The sequence below is a fragment of the Mirounga leonina genome, unplaced genomic scaffold (assembly GCF_011800145.1).
Source record: "Mirounga leonina isolate KUSES-001 unplaced genomic scaffold, KU_Mleo_1.0 Mir_180, whole genome shotgun sequence".
Classification (NCBI taxonomy): domain Eukaryota; kingdom Metazoa; phylum Chordata; class Mammalia; order Carnivora; family Phocidae; genus Mirounga; species Mirounga leonina.
This window is the reverse complement of record NW_023270469.1, coordinates 18794647-18810718: the sequence shown is the minus strand read 5'-3', so window position 1 is coordinate 18810718 and position 16072 is coordinate 18794647. Positions and strand designations below refer to the sequence as shown.

At 51.7% G+C, this 16072-nt stretch overlaps 1 protein-coding gene across 1 annotated transcript; it reads left to right on the top strand.

The window, feature by feature from the left end:
- The first annotated feature begins 1131 nt into the window (after nucleotides 1-1131).
- PDP2 (pyruvate dehyrogenase phosphatase catalytic subunit 2) lies at nucleotides 1132-8068 on the top strand. The gene is given in 3 exon segments (XM_035025043.1): nucleotides 1132-1166; nucleotides 3147-4343; nucleotides 4345-8068. Coding segments are annotated over 2 exon segments (1596 nt in total). The 5' UTR covers nucleotides 1132-1166; nucleotides 3147-3200; the 3' UTR covers nucleotides 4798-8068.
- The last annotated feature ends 8004 nt before the right edge of the window (nucleotides 8069-16072 follow it).

Here is a 16072-nt window from a genome sequence, read left to right as displayed (position 1 = left end):
CTTGGGTCCAGGTGGGCTGGCCAGACTCTCCAGGTAAGCCGGCATGTCTTCCTTCCCGAAGACCACATCCTCAGGGCTCTCTAAGTGGCCTTTCTGGTCATCTCCTGGTTTTCTCTGCCTCCAGGGAAGCACTGCACTTGCCTTACCACAGTTAGTAGAAGAGTGAGTAAAGCCATTAGTAAGCAAGCGGGGGATACCTGGAATCCCACAAGGCGAGGGACTGAGGGATTATCTGGTGTCTTGGGTCTCAGCCTTTCTCAGCCTACTGGTCACTAACCATTTCTGGTAACTGTCAGTGACCGGACCAGTGTAATTGTTTTTTGAAGGCCCAATGCTCCCTGGGGAACCAATGAAGATTTTAGAGCAGGAATTTGAGTTTTAGAAGGGTCACTGCCTATTCTGTAGAGGAAGAGCTGCTAGGCTGGCAGTTGAAGTCAGGGAGACCAGATGAGAGGATTGGAATAGGGCAGTGAAGTCGCCGGAGACAAATGCATGCATTGGAGAGATACTTGGGGGATAAAATGAACAGGATTAGATAACTGACGGGGGTGGGGGGAGGGTAGCAGTCAAGACTCCCAAGCTTCCAAAAAAAAAAAAAAAAAAGACTCCCAGGCTTCTGGTTTAGGCTACCTGGGAAGATGGCGGGCCCATTACTGGGTTAGGGTAGCAGAGAAAGAGCAGGTTTGGCAGGAAGCTGAGTCCCCGGAAAGATGTGTTAGAGGCGTACGTAGGGCCTCCAGAGGGAGGTGGCCAAGCGGTTGAATATAAGGCTGTGACGCCTGGGAGAGGAGTCTGGACGGGCCGGCAAAGCAATGGAGGGGAAGCCGTGAGGTATATTAAACAACAGCAACGAACTGAAGGGGCTGCTCGGTTTGGGGTGTGAAGAGTGGGCGGTCACGTGGTGGGGTTGCCAGCCACTTGAATGCCCGGTGGAGTAGCCTGCGGGGCGCTCGGCCCACCCACCACTAGAGCCCAGGAGACTGGTGGGGACGGGTGGGGAGGAACCGGATTTGGTCCCTCCCGCCCTGCCCGCCCTCTCGTCCTCCTTAGCCATTGGGCAATTCCTCTGTCCGTCAAAGGCCCGCCTCCGCAGGTAAACCAATAAGGGCCGGCGAGAGGATGCTTCCTTCTCCATCTGGATCTGCACAGGGGGCCGCTTCAAGGAGGTGAGGCGGGAGGAGTGGCAGCCGCGGCACCGTGCGCAGGCGTGGGACTGACGGGACGGACGGGGTGGCGGTGGCGCAAGCTGGTGAGAGGGGAGCGAAGGTCCGAGGTAGGGAAGGGGCGATCGTGGGTTGGGGACTCCTCCACCCGCAGGGTGTCCCCTGTGCCTTGGTCCTCCCCGGCCCGCAGGATCGGATCAGGTGATGAGGTGGAGAGCCGGGGTGAGGTGAGGTGAGGTGAGGGGGCGGGCCCGCAGCCACAGTCACCCCATCGCGCGCACGCGCCACGTGGGCTCGCGGACTTGCCAAGGACCCTTGGCTTCGGACGCGGGCACCCGCACGAGCTGCTTCAGCCCCTGGAGCACCCACTGTGAGTTAGGCGCCTCGACTGAATTTGCCTGTTTTTCAGGCTGGGAAGCTGGGGCTCAGGGACGTGGCCGCGCCGGGGCTTGAGGGAGATCGGGCTTGGTGGACTCCGGAGACCGAACTCTTATCTATGAGGCTATGGGTCAGAGACTTGAACTTGGGACCTGTTTGTTTTTTCGAGGGACACGAAACTGGATCCTGGCTGCGGCTGCGGCGGACCGCCTTGCGTCGGACACTGTTGTCTGGTTTCTCAGCAGGGCCCCAGAGGGGTGGGAGGTGCCAGGCGCCCTCTGTAGTCCTTGACCTACCGCCCGGGCCCAAGTTCGGTGGGAGGTGGGACGGGGGAACGGGGGGGGGGGGGGGCGATCCTCAGTTCTGAGAGCTCCCAGTGCCCCAACAGACAACCTTGGCAGAGGGCAGGTCTCCTGAACGAAATCCGAAAACATGTGGGAAACGCTCCTCTTAGGTCACCCAAGAAAACAGAAAATAGAGCAGGTTTTGTTTTTTTTTCCTAAGAAAAAATGCCACCAGAGTCTGTTGAAGGTGCTAGGAAACTGTTCCCTTCATGTCCTTGTAGAAGCAGATGTGAATCTTTTGGAAATCAGTTTGGCAGTATGAGTCTACACCCTTTGACCTACTGATTCCTCCTTTGGGAAATAAGTAGGTTAAAACCTAAGTAGGGAAAATGTTGGTGTGCAAGGCAGTGCAGTTTGGTGTTTCATAAAATGTTAGCCAGTGGAAACGACCTCTGAATCTACAACATTAGAGGACAGTTAAGTAAATTGAGATTGTTTATGCCAAAATGGGGTATTGCACATGCATGAAATGTATTATCATGAATAAAATGCTCTTAAAAAGAAAACCACGGTGTAAGTTGTGGTTTCAACTATATAAAAATGTATACAGAATGACTAGAGGAGTCACCTAATGATAAAAGTAATAACTACCTTTTTGGAGCAGAAGGGTCAAATTTCATTAAATCCTCACAAAACCTCATGAGGCTGGTATTCTCATCCCACTGTCAGACAGCTGAAGCGCAGGCAAGTGAAGCAGTGTGTCTGATGTCAGACAGCTAGGGTCATACCTGGTGTGCTCTTGGGCCTTTGGAAGTGCTATGTCCAGCCAGTAGTTGAGGGCCTGTTGTGTACCTCGTATGGGGCCGGGCACTGGGAAAGCCACTGGTGAGTAAGGGAGCCTAGGTTTCTGATTTCATGGAGCTTACAGAACAGTGGAAAAGCAGATACTTCAATAAAAATTTAAACAGTCTGCTAGAGAAAGTGAACATGGGAGCTAGACCGTGGGCTCTGGCAAGGGAAAGGATTTGGGAAGGAAAAGAAAAAGGGGGGCCCCTGGGTCAGCTGTGAGGAATGAGTAAGCCCTGTGGGGAAGCCTTCAGTGGCTAAGAGTGGAGAACGTATAAAAACCCTGTTTTCTCCATTTTCTGGAATATTATTTATGTGTTGTAATGGGAGGTAGGGAGACTAAGTATTTTGAATTTAGTCAGCTCTTTTGAAGTTTATCTTAAGTCGCTTTTGTTCAGAATGGTAGCACATGTTTTCAGAAGTCGTTGTTTTTAAGAAATTGAATTTGAGCTTTCTTCAACGCTTTAATTTTCAGGTCTAAAGAAAGCCCCTTTTGCTGAAGGAACACATTTGCTGGTGTAGTTTCATAATGTCAAGTACTTTGCCCTTCTGGATCTTAAAAAACTCTGCAAGGAACAGCATTGCCACGTTCCAGGGGGGCAGACGTTTCTATTCAAGGTGTGCCTCCAATAGAAATAAAGCAAGATGGAGACTCTTTTCCCAGGTACCAGGCTCCGGAAAAATCAGTGTCCCGTGCAGTGACGTCGCTCTGCAGAAAGCCTACAGACACACATCAACAGAGGAAGATGACTTTCAGTTGCAGCTCAGCCCTCAGCAGGTAAATGAAGTGCTGCGAGCCGGCGAGTCAGCCCACAAGACTCTTGACCTCGTCAGTGGGGTCCCAAATTCAGTGCTGCGGTTTGAGAGCAACCAGCTGGCTGCCAATTCCCCAGTGGAAGACCGGCGAGGTATCGCCTCCTGCCTGCAGACCAACGGGCTAATGTTTGGCATCTTTGACGGACACGGTGGCCATGCGTGTGCTCAGGCAGTGAGCGAGAGGCTCTTCTACTACGTGGCTGTGTCACTGATGTCCCAGCAGACCCTGGAACAGATGGAGGGCGCCATGGAAAGCATGAAGCCCCTGCTGCCTATCCTGCATTGGCTCAAGCACCCAGGGGACAGTATCTACAAGGATGTCACATCAGTGCACCTCGATCACCTCCGCGTCTACTGGCAGGAGCTGCTTGACCTGCACATGGAAATGGGACTCAACATTAAGGAAGCGTTAATGCACTCCTTCCAGAGACTGGATTCTGACATCTCGCTGGAAGTCCAGGCCCCCCTGGAAGATGAGATGACAAGGAACCTTTCACTCCAGGTCGCCTTCTCTGGGGCAACAGCTTGCATGGCCCACGTGGATGGAGTTCACTTGCATGTGGCAAACGCTGGTGACTGTCGGGCCATCCTTGGGGTCCAGGAAGACAATGGCATGTGGTCTTGTCTGCCCCTCACTTGCGACCACAATGCCTGGAACCCGGCTGAGCTGTCACGGCTGAAGAGGGAGCACCCTGAATCAGAGGACAGGACGGTCATCGTGGACCACAGGCTGCTGGGCGTCCTCATGCCCTGCAGGGCCTTTGGGGACGTCCAGCTGAAGTGGAGTAAAGAGCTGCAGCACGGCGTCCTGGGGCGGGGCTTTGACACCGAGGCCCTCAGCATTTACCGATTCACCCCCCCCCCACTACTATACTCCGCCCTACCTGACTGCCGAGCCTGAGGTCACCTACCACCGGCTGAGGCCCCAGGATAAGTTCCTCGTGCTGGCCTCGGACGGCCTGTGGGACGTGCTGGGCAACGAGGACGTGGTGAGGCTGGTGGTGGAGCACCTGGCCGAAGTGGGTCGGCACAAGCCAGACCTGGCCCGGAGACCTGCCCACCTGGGGCTCATGCAGAGCCTGCTGCTGCAGAGGAAGGCCCAGGGGCTCCACGCAGCCGACCAGAACGCAGCCACGCGTCTCATCAGACACGCCATAGGAACCAATGAGTACGGGGAGATGGAGCCGGAGCGGCTAACAGCGATGCTGACGTTGCCAGAGGACCTGGCGAGGATGTACAGGGATGACATCACTGTCACGGTGGTGTATTTTAACGCAGACTCGATAGATGCATATTACAAGGGGGGTTGAGAGGCTCGCGTACGGCCAAGGCCAACTTAAATGCTTTGCTAAGACATTTTTCGCGTAGTCTTAAGCTGGCTCTTCAGACAGTAAGCCCAGCAGATGTAGCTTGCTTAATCACAGACTGACATGAGGAAAAAAACAGCGTTGGTTTAAAAACAGTGGAATGATTTCATGTCCCCATGTGTTTGGTCACCTTTTCTACGTAGAGAGGGCAGAGCATTGAAAGCATATGGACTGGGGCCCAGAGCCAAAGTCCTTTTATAAAGACACTGTTGTTAGACTGTCAGCCTGAGCCTTCAAAGGGTAAATTTAATTATCGTTCTAGGAATATGAACAACTTCAGGATTTTCTGAGGAGGTGCCGCAAAATCGGCAGACTTGGCAGTTTTTCCTGATTCACAATCATGGACGTCTAGACTATGAAGAGAGGTTTTATTTTTTATTTTTAAATTACTAAGACCTAGGTTTACAAAACATATTCTAGAATACTTTTCTATGCAATATTCTAACTTTTTTGTGTGATTATACTTGTGAAAACACTTTGTGATGCTGCATCCTCGTTGCATTTTAGTTTGTTCTAAAACTGAGCCCTCAAACTTGCAAATAGGCCTGCTGTAAGCATGCTTGGAATGACTCATCTTGATTTTCAGCTGAGGGGGCGGGGGTGGCTAGGCCTCTGGACCAGCTGAATTCACTTGTGCAGCTTGTGATCCCTTCTGCTGTGTCCCACCCCTTAAACCTTGAGCCATACTCGGAGGTAACTTCTGTCTCAGCCTTGATTCCTGGCCTTCCCTGCATTAATAAAATACCCTGCGGAGCTTAGCCTCTGCGCGGGTTATTTAGAGCACTTAGCCTTTCTGATTATACCTCTCAAACGTTCTTCTGTGAATTCCACCTAATCCTCCTACCCGTGCTTTGCTGCTGCTGACTGCGCAGTACTGTCTGGGAGGAAGGCTCCCTCTTCAGAGAGTTGCAGGGAAGGAGAAAATGTGATTACGTAGGGTCATAGTTGTGACAGGTGAGTGGGCAGGACTGGCTGATGCAGTGGATTGTGGTCTTAAGTAAGACTCAGCCTGAACCTGGACGGGTGAAAACACGAAGGACTGAGAAGTCGCTAACCAGGACTGCCTGCATCTGGAGAGGCAGTGGGGAAGAGGGAGGAGTGAGATTTGTCAGACGGGACACTTGCCTCGAGACTGTGGGCTGAACCGCCGGGCTACTCCTCAGGGACCAGACCATATTTAGTATAGGAGTTGGCAAAAACAAAAATGTGACCCATAATGGCTTCTGTGGGCAGAACAGTCTTTGTCTTGATATCAAATTAAACCACGTGCCTCCTTTCTTGGGGAACAAATTTCATGTTCTCGTGAATTGCGGTGGCATTTAAACAACAGGAAATGTGTCCCTAAACAGAAACACAAATATAATCCCACAAAGCTGACAGTTACATCTTCCTGCACTACGTTGGTTGATCCTCTCCTCATCTCCACCTTGTGCCATCCACTGAAAGAAAAGAGAGTTTGACTTTTCATGTCCCAGTGACATTCATTCACATGTTGGGGGACTTCTAGCTGGGGGACATTCCCCTGTCCGTTTTCCAGTGTAACTGTTCAATGATAGGGGTTCGTCTCCACTCAGTGCTTCAGCCTCGGTCCTTTTATTCTGAAACCATTAGTGTTCCTTTTGATCTCCTAGACTGAGAAATGAAACGTGAATCACCACTATTGTGCTTGCATGAAGGTTTGTTGCTGGAGCTGAAGACTGCTCGTCTGACATGCTTTGTTCTTAATGCCAGCTAAACCCTCGTGCACCTCGGAGCATTACAGACTGTCTGAATCCTGTTTGGGAGCCTGCCGTGGGTCATAAAATGCATCTGATTCAGTAACTCGGGGGACAGCTGAGAGGATACAGACTTCCCGCCTGCTTCTCCAAGCATATCTGTGTTCTCTCCCTGCCTAATATATTGCCTGCTTTCTAATCGGTATATCGAGATGGAAGAAAGGCCGGTTTATTGTCTGCCTTTTTCCACTGTGAACTCTCTCAGCTCTTTCCCTGAATGCTCCAAGGAGAGTGTCCTGGTTAAGCCCCAGCATGTCTGTCTCCCGGACCACCCTTCTGGTGTCATTGGCCTTTCTGAGACACACGGGCTATTGCTTGAGGACACTGGGATTTGAGAGGGGGTTGGTGGCACTTGTCAGTCTTCCAAAGCATGTATCATTTCTTTATGTAAAGCTTTCAATTTTGAGACATCTAAAACTAACTAAAAAATAACATTGACCATTTAATATTTTGGATGTAACTTGAATAAAGTATGCCTTGTTTCTTTAAACTGCGTATTAGTTTAGGTAAGAAACTTTGGTAATATTGGCATAATTTAGATATTGTTTTATATATAAATAATACAGCATTGCTGATTCTGGGGATTGGTCAAAATAGAGAGGATGGTATAGTTCTAAATTCAAATTAGTATGCTAGGTCGAGTTACTTAGATTCAGTTTTCTGAAGGATTATTTGTAACATTAAAGCTAATTTGTTATTTTTTTAAAAAGCTGATTTGTTACAATGAAAATGTGAACTTTGAGGTACATTAATATATAATCATAGTTTTCCCAGAAGTGTGATTGGCCTAAAAGATCGTTCGTATTGGACACACTGGGTAAAAGTTAGGTTAGACGCAATTGAGCTGGCACCTTTTGTATGTAAGTGAAATATAAACAGTTTGAACTTGAGTCAGCGAAAGAAGAGAATAATGAATTGTATGGAACAAGAAAATGTGTTCAGAAGGAGTCTGGCTTGACTCTTTTGTCCATCAGTTCCTGGTAACCTATCTTCATTTGACAGCTCTTGGGAGGCCTCTACTTCCCAGATTAAACCAGAGGATCCTGGAACTGAGCCATCCTAGTTTCATCTTAAAGTGGTGCATTTGTCTCTGAACATGACTCCTTCCCCTGGCAGAAAAAACCCCGGTGTAGCTTTGGAGCTGGGATATAAAGGCTGGTGGTACTGTCCTCATGCGAACTGCCTCGTGTATCACCGAGAGGGAACACGGGTGGCTGAGCAGGCTGAGGCTCTGTCCCTTATGCCTGGGGCACCTGATGTGTAACTTGCTTCCTGGAAAATAATTCTTATCAAGCATTGACTTGGAAAAATGATTAACCCTGTTCTTTAATATTTACTGACATTTGTATTTTAAGCTGGATAGCAATGTTCTTATTTGACATTGATTTTCTCTTAGAGATATTTAAATGAAACTTGTAAATAAAAGAGGCAAGATGAAATTTGGTTTCTTTTGGTTTGAATAGTAATTTCTTTCGGGCCTTAGGGTACTAGATTAGACCAGGCTTTGATTCACCACCTTTATCTGGCCATGGAACATTTTAGTCTGTTCAAGGTCTCCCCTCCCCCACCCCCAAAGAAGTTTCCTCTGCAAATTTTTGATGGCCGCTGACCACACAGAAAGTCCTCATTTAGTGTTAACCGTGTGTGCGGGGACCTGAAATGAAGGAAAAGGAAGTGAAGGCTTTTGTTGTAAGGGACTCCACACGCTCCATGCCAAGGCCTGCTGAGCTTGTGTTAAATGCAGGGCCAGCTTTGGGGAAAAGTTCCAGGCAGCTATCTCCAGTGTTGAAGACCCCCCTCCATCCCACCCCCACTCCCTGAGCTCTGTCTCCCTGCCTCTGGAGAGAGAAAGCTCCTAAGGACTGCCCCTGTGGGTGCTTCTTAAAATGCAATCCAACTATTGAGTCGTTAACACTTCAGTGTGGTCTAGGGTGGTTCATCTGGGCTTGAAGAGGAGCAGATTTGGGGGAGGGAAAGGTAGAAAAGGGAATGTCTGTGGTCTGATGAAGATAACAAGAGGAGCAATTTCCCTCTTTAATATCATAAAACTAAAGAACTTGCCCCTGACACTGTGGTAGGGCTGGGATTTGAACCAAGTCCACAGTCCATCCACTTGTCCCAGTACTGGCCCCTTCAGAAAGGGAACATAATGCATGAAACTCACTGCACAGTTTTGGCCCAGGGTGGGTGGGGATGGGATGGAGAAGTAGGTGGTGCTGAAAAGGAGCTAGATATACTTAACACATGTGTTCCAATATTCCATCATTTTGGAACACGATAAAAATACAAGGGGAAAAAATACAAGGGAAACGGAGAATTAAATTTTCAAGATTGAGCTCTTCGGACTCCTTCCAAGGGAAGAAATAAATTTATGCTGTTTCCTTCATATCTAGAGTTTTTGTTTTTATTTGACTTGATGCTACTAAATGCCCTGAAGTGAGGGCGCCTGGGTGGCTCAGTTGGTTAAGCGACTGCCTTTGGCTCAGGTCATGATCCTGGAGTCCCTGGATCGAGTCCCGCATCGGGCTCCCTGCTCAGCAGGGAGTCTGCTTCTCCCTCTGACCCTCCTCCCTCTCATGCTCTCTGTCTCTCATTCTCTCTGTCTCAAATAAATAATAAATAAAATAAATAAATAAATAAATAAATAAATAAATAAATAAATAAATGCCCTGAAGTGGTTCCCAGGCTGGTGGCCCTCTGAATCGTGGGTGGCCGGTGCTCCACGCAGCTCCCTCTGGCACAGGTGAATCCTTACCAGACTTCTCGGGGTCAGAGTGTCTATGTTCCACTAGCCCCTGACCTGATCTGTTCCGTATGGGAAACTGCCCGGCCGGCTGGGAGGAGCAAGGGGGCAATAAGTAGGCCAGCACACATTCCTTTCCCTCACGTCTGGAAAAGTGGTCTGGGGAGGGACTTTGCCGAACCTGCTCTTTCCCACGTCTTAACTCTTCCTGCCTTTCCAGCATTCTGGAAAGGCCTAACTGGCCCAACCTCGTCCTCCCTACAGGAGATGAACAAAAAGAATGTCTGTCACCAACCGCTCTCTGTCCAGTCCACCCTGCACAAACCTCGTGTGCCCCAGGTCCAGGCGCCGGGGATGGCCCCTCCCAGTGGGAGGCTGAGAGGCGTGACACTGGGCAAAGTGGCGACGGGGATGGGCCACACAGAGCAGGGAAAGGAGCAAGAGGAGTGAAGCACAGGGGTGGGTCCGGTCCAGTGGGTCTTTATGGAAGTAGGGATGAGAGTGCAGTGAGGGCTGAGAGGGGAGGTAGCCAAATGTGGCTGGGTGGGCAAGGGGATCCCTTCGGGTGGTCTCTGCGGATAGGAAAGTGAGCGCCGCCAGGCAGGGAGCGCAGAAAGGGCTGTGGGCGTGGCTTGCTCCTCAGCAGCATGGAGGTGGGGGGCAGCCCCGCAGATCCCACCCCCATCTCTTCACTTCCCTGGCAGGTTGCAACCAGGTGCTTTGGGGCATTTGTCCTTGTTTTTCTCCTCCCCACTCCACCGCTGTAACATCAGGCCTGGCCCCCTGCCCTGCTGATTGTAGAATGAATGAGGAAGGAGGTGGGGATGGACAGAGGGATGGATGATTTAGGGAGGAGCAGAGGAAGAGGGATCAGCCAAAGAGAGGTCAGAGGAGTAGTAGGAAAACCATGAGCAGTGGTGTGAAGAGGTGTGAGGAAAGGGGGCGAGGAGTGTCTGGTACCAGAAAACCCATGGGTGTGGAGAGATGGAAATGCACAAGTGATTTAAAAAGCATCGCTAAGGAGAGGTGAGAGATTCTCCCGTGGGACTCAGGACACAGGATGGGCCTGGATGGTGAGGTGGAGGTGAAGGGCTGGCTCTGTGAGAAGAGGTTGGCTGAGCGGCTGGGAAGACCCTTCCTCTGAGATAAAGTGGCGCAGCGGGTAGGGGGATGGGAATGTCACGGAGCCCACAGTTCCTTGCTTGTGGGAGGGAAGAGTATCCATGGGTTCACTTGGGGCTCCAGGGGCTTTGCTGACTCCAAACTGGGCTTTGGCATGGAGGGACGGAGGAGTCGGGTCTTTCCTGAGCTCTGCATGGTGGTTGGTCACTCAGTCCTGAGGATGGCACCACCGGAACACCAATGGGGAGCCCTCGGCTGGCACCACCCGTGCAGGCTGTGGGATTCTGCCCAGAAGCACTGTGAGACAGGAGGCTGCCTCTAGATGTCACCATCTGGCCGTGTTGGTGCCGGCCACAGCTGGAGCGACTGGGAGGACAGTATTCCAGAGATGAGACCCTGAGGCACAGCCCTGCCGGAGCAGGGGCTCCCTGGGACTGCAGCCTGGGACACCCTTCAGGGAGCCTCACCAGACCCGGAATGAGTGTAGGGTGGGAGAAGGACCCTGTCCTGCGATCACTTAGCCCTGTTTGAGGGAACAGGGCTGCTGAAACCCCAAGACTGCAGAGCCAGGTGGTGGGCTATAGGTGGTGGGGGATCGCTTGCCACCTTTTCCAATCTCCCCCAGTGTGGGTGCTCCCCTCGGTGGACTGCCCCACACCTCTGAACCCTTCCCACCTCCTCTTCCTGCTCCCTGCAGCCGGGCCCCACAGACAGCCGCCCAGCTCTGGAGTCTGTTCCTCCTGCCCCATCCCCTGTCCCAGCCCCAAGAGTGGTCCAAACCACCTTTACCCCCACCCTCACCCCCAAACAACTGCTGCCCCCTCCAGTCACCTCCACCCAGCACACAGCAGCCAGAGTGATCCTGGTTGGACTTGAATATTATGTATCACTCATCTGCTCCAAACCTTCCAGGCTCCCCCTCACCCTTGGGAGAAAGCTCAGAATCCTCCCCCTCCAGCTTCCTCCAACAGGTATGACACAGGAAGAAAGAAGTGAGAGAAGAGAAGGAGGTCTTTCCTCCACAAGCTGAGGTCACCTCTTCCATTAGTCAGGGTGCCTCCCTGGTCACCTCTGGGAGGGAGCCTGGAACCCTCCACCTTTTGATCCTTGTTGTGATTTGAAGGATGATCACAGATTCTTTGCCACTCCTCCCATCAAGCTGTGGGGTCTAATTCTCCTCCTCTTGAATCTGGGCTCAACTTAGCAACTGTGACACTGGGGATTGACATTCGTGTGCAGCAAGGTCTTGATAAGTGGTCAATCTGACTGACGGTTGTGATGGTTAATTTTCTGTTAACCTGACTGGGCTAAGGGATGCCCAGAAAGCTGGTAAAATATTATTTCTGGGTGTGTCTGTGAGGCTGTTTCCAGAAGAGATTAGCATTGGAAACAGTAGACTGAGCACAGAAGTGGGTGGGCATTAGCCCAGGACTGGAATAGAGCAAAGAGACCAGGGAAGGGAAAAATGTGCGGTCCGTTGAGCTGGGACATTCATCTTCTGCTCTGGGACATCTGGTGCTCCTGGTTCTCGGGCCTATGGACTCTGACTGGAACTTATACCATTGGCTCCGGTGGTTCTTAGGCCTTCAGCTTTGCACTGGACCCACACCGCTGCCTTTCTTGGCCTCCAGCTTGCAGAGAGCAGAGCATGGGACTTCTCAGCCTCTATAAGCACATGAACCAATCCTTCATAGTAAATCTCACAACCATATGAAGTGAGTATCATGAACCCATTTTACAGATGGTGAAACTGAGCCCGGAAAAGTGAACTGATGTGCTCAAGATCTCAAAACTAGTAAATGTGGAGCTGAGTTTTGAACCCTGGTATCTGACTTCAAAACTTCCTCTTCGCTTTCATGTGATCTGTTGAATCATGCGATTCTGTTGAATTCACGTGATTAAAAAAAGCAAACAAACATGCCCTCTCTGCTCCCTTAAATTAAAGCCTGGCAGGAAGGAGGGAGCTGTGTGTCTGTGGAAGCATTCTAGCAGAAGCTGGAGGGACATTTGGCAAGATGTGACTTGGACAGACTGTGAGGGGTCCCGCCCTGAGGCTGGGCCTCTGCTTCTGCCTGCAGTGGGGCTGTGTGCCTGCGACAGAGGACACTCTGTGTATGGCATTTACTTGTGTCTCCAGTCAGCCTGGCCTGTGGGGATGGGAGGGCAAGAGCAGGTGGAAACTGGGGGAGGAGTTGCTTGCCTCAAGCAGGTAGGAGGGAGCAGCAGATCACAGCCTGCCCTGCTTCTCCTGACCTCGGGGCCCTGGACTGGTCTCTGATCCCCCTCCCTGCCCTAGGCTTGTCACCTCTGGCTTGGGGGAGAGCCCAGAACTATTCAGCCATACAGTGAAACCTGCTCTCCTGCCCAGCACCTGTCCGAATGTATCAGAGAGAGCGGACCAGGCAACTGCAGAAAGGGGGCTGAACAAATATGGCCATGGCCCTGGTGCTGGTAAGAAAGAGAAAGTGGACACCGCTGACATGGCCTTGCTCAATATACTGGACAAAGAGATTCTGGTGCAAAGTCGGGTGGACTTTAAAGAGACAGTGAAAAGAAGTGATGGTGGAAGATCGTTATTATTAGACGGGAAATTGCTAAATGGAAATACTGTAAGTGGGGGGTGGGGTGGGAAATCACATTATGAAACAGAATGTACAGTGTGACCCTAAGTTGAAATCCTTCCCTCCCCCCACCCCCAGCCCTCACACATGCCCCTCCAGCAGCTCCCTCGTGACTTAGCCCACGGGCCAGGGGCTGGCAGTGGAGGAGGGGACTGTGACTATATTGGGAAGGGGATGAGATCACCCAGAGGCTGGCTGATTTAGAACCGGGTAACTTTTTCCACCCGTTTGGCTCTCAGAGGCTTCTGCACTGGCTCATAAACTTTGGCGCCAGCCTGCAGGGTGGAAGGGAGCCCTGTTCCCCTCCCCAGGGGAGGAGATGGTGGCTGAAGCTGGATAGGGGACAGGTGCTAGGCTGAAGTTGAGATAAAATGACAGAGTGGGCCTGGGGGTGCCCAGGGCCCTGCTGGGACCCTACAAAAGCTTTGCTCTCAGCAGAGCTCAATGTCTTATCACCACCGGGGAACTTTATGGGCAGAAAGTACATTTTGTGGGTGCAGGAATATCCCAGAGGGTGGCTACATTGTGGCAAAGTGAGCCAGGTCCCCCTGGGCCCAGCTGTGATACCCTGCATGTTATGTCTTGAGATTCCTATTTGCCAGCCTGGCCCTCCCCACCAAGAGGACCCCACCCTGGCCAAATGCAGGGAAAACCCTGGTGGGGGTAGCTGAGAAGAAAGAGGTCTGGGCTGGGGAAGCAACTGGGTTCCAATTCCAGCTCAACAAATAACTGGGTTCAGTTCAATTCCCACCCTTGACTACAGTGCCCATCGGACTCCCTCAAACCTGTGCTCCAGCCTCACGGAAATGTCACAGTATGTTACAGCATGTCCCAGTCCTCTGAGATTTTCCTGGCAGTTGTCCCAGCCTGGCTATCCTTCCCTACTCCGGCTGCCTTTGTCAACTCCCACCCCCTGAGCCAGGTCAAGGGCCATCTCTCCCCTAGTCAGCGGCCCCCAGGCCGGCTCGTCCATGTCCATCGGGGCTGACCCTGAAGGCAGGGACTGGCTCCAGGGAAAATGCTAGGACACGTTGGATGAAGGAAGGGGAGAGCCCCTGGAAGGGATGAGGGGTCGGGGGAGGACCCTTGAGTGGGACCTTGGGGCCTCAGGCAAATAGCAGAAGATTATGGTTTGAGGCACCCTGACCTGGGCTTTGCGGGCGAGGAGTGGGAGTTGGACAGAACCAGAATAAGCCAGAGCATCCCCTCCTTACCCTGAGCCCTGGGCAGCAGGGCTGGGAATGGAATTCTCCAGTTGGATGGAGTTTTTCCTGGAAAATCCCCACAAGCCCTTCCAAAAACGTGCTTTTGTGCCTGACTCTGACTCCTTCAGATTGGTGGGTAAGAGGCCCGTTAGCCAGTGGGCTATGCAGACAAGGCCCTTGCCTTCTCTGGACCCCTGGGCTTGCGCTCTGGGACAGCTGAAATGGAGATGCCCACATCAATTTAGCACCATCTGTCAGCTTCACAGAATTCTCTCAACTATCCTGAGAGGCAGAGATCAAGGTCCTTATCATTTGAGAAGGACGCTGATGCTCGGAGATGCTAAGTGGCTTGTCCAAGATCCCCTGGCCTAGTCAGGATTCGAAGCCCACCTCTTGAGGGTTGGCCTGCATATGGCTCCAGTCCCCACACCCCTTTCAGGATTCCTGAAAGGGCAGGGTGAGCCCTCAGGCCAAGGATGCCACTTCCAGCTCGGTCCCGTTTCAGCAAGCCTGGCCTGGCTCTGTGCCTGCCACTCTCAGAATAACCCTGGCAGTTCTGGGCACGGATCACTGGCCATCACCTGGGACCTATTTCTGTGCTTCGGGTAACGAGGAAGTCTCACCTTGTGCAGTAACCACTTGGGGCAAGGGTGGAACATGTGACCCCCAGTCCCAGCTGACCTTGCTGCCCTGCTGAGAAATGACCCCAGAAGGGAAGTGGAAGCCTGCTTAGCCACTCTCCCTTTCTCTCCCTTCCCAGCCACTTCCCAGAATCTGGCTTTCTACCCCATCTCCTCTTCCCTTCTTCTTGGCAGCCCACCCCATCACTGCCCCCCCCCCACAAACTATGATCAGAAGGCCGAGAGCATCTTCATTTCTCCTCGTGACCCACTGCCAAATCTTCTGCATCTGAACAGCTAGAAAATTCTTCCTCACTTCTAACTGTGGAAACAAGCCCATTTCCTTAGGTTCCAACTGGAGGGTTCTAGAACCCAGGTGCAGGAGCCATCTGGGGATCCAGTATCTAGAACTAGACTTTCCGTGTCTGGGGCCCTGAAACCCTATGAGGGCAGGGGTTGATGGCATTTGAGATGACAGAGGCTGTGGGCATACCACAGACATTCTGAAACGGTCTCAGGGGTCCAGAATGCAGAGAGGAACACCCCAACCGAGTCAGAGGGGTTCCTTTCTGCAGAAACCAGTTGTGTGGAGGGAGGAGTATTATTACCCGAACTCAGAAACATAAATACATTTTAAATAAAAAGACTGGAAGGAAACCTGATAAAAAATGTTACTGTAACAGCAAAACCAAGAATGACTGTAGCTGTAATGACAACATAAATAATAGTAGCTATTCTCATTTTCTGAGGGCCAGGGATGTGCCAACCCCTACGCTAAGTAAGGGCTTTGCTCTTATTATCTAAGTTAATCCCCACAATGTGCTCTTCTCTTGGCCGCGGTAGCCAGTGGCCTTCGGGGTGAGCTCTATAAATGAGGTTGGTTTTTGCCAGGTCTGCAGCTTCCCTGGAGGTGGACGGACAAGCCCTCAGCCCAATACACAGGGCATGCTGTGCTCCCCCCGTAGGCAATGCTGGGTGTCAGAGGGCGGGGCTGGCCCCCAGGGGCGGCCTTCCAGGAGCCAGCCAGGCCCACTGAACTGACCCCAGCCCCCACTTGGCCCTACTCCTACAGGCGTTGGGGCTTGAAATAGTGGCCGTTTGAGAGCTGACAATCAAAGGGCTGCTAAAAAAA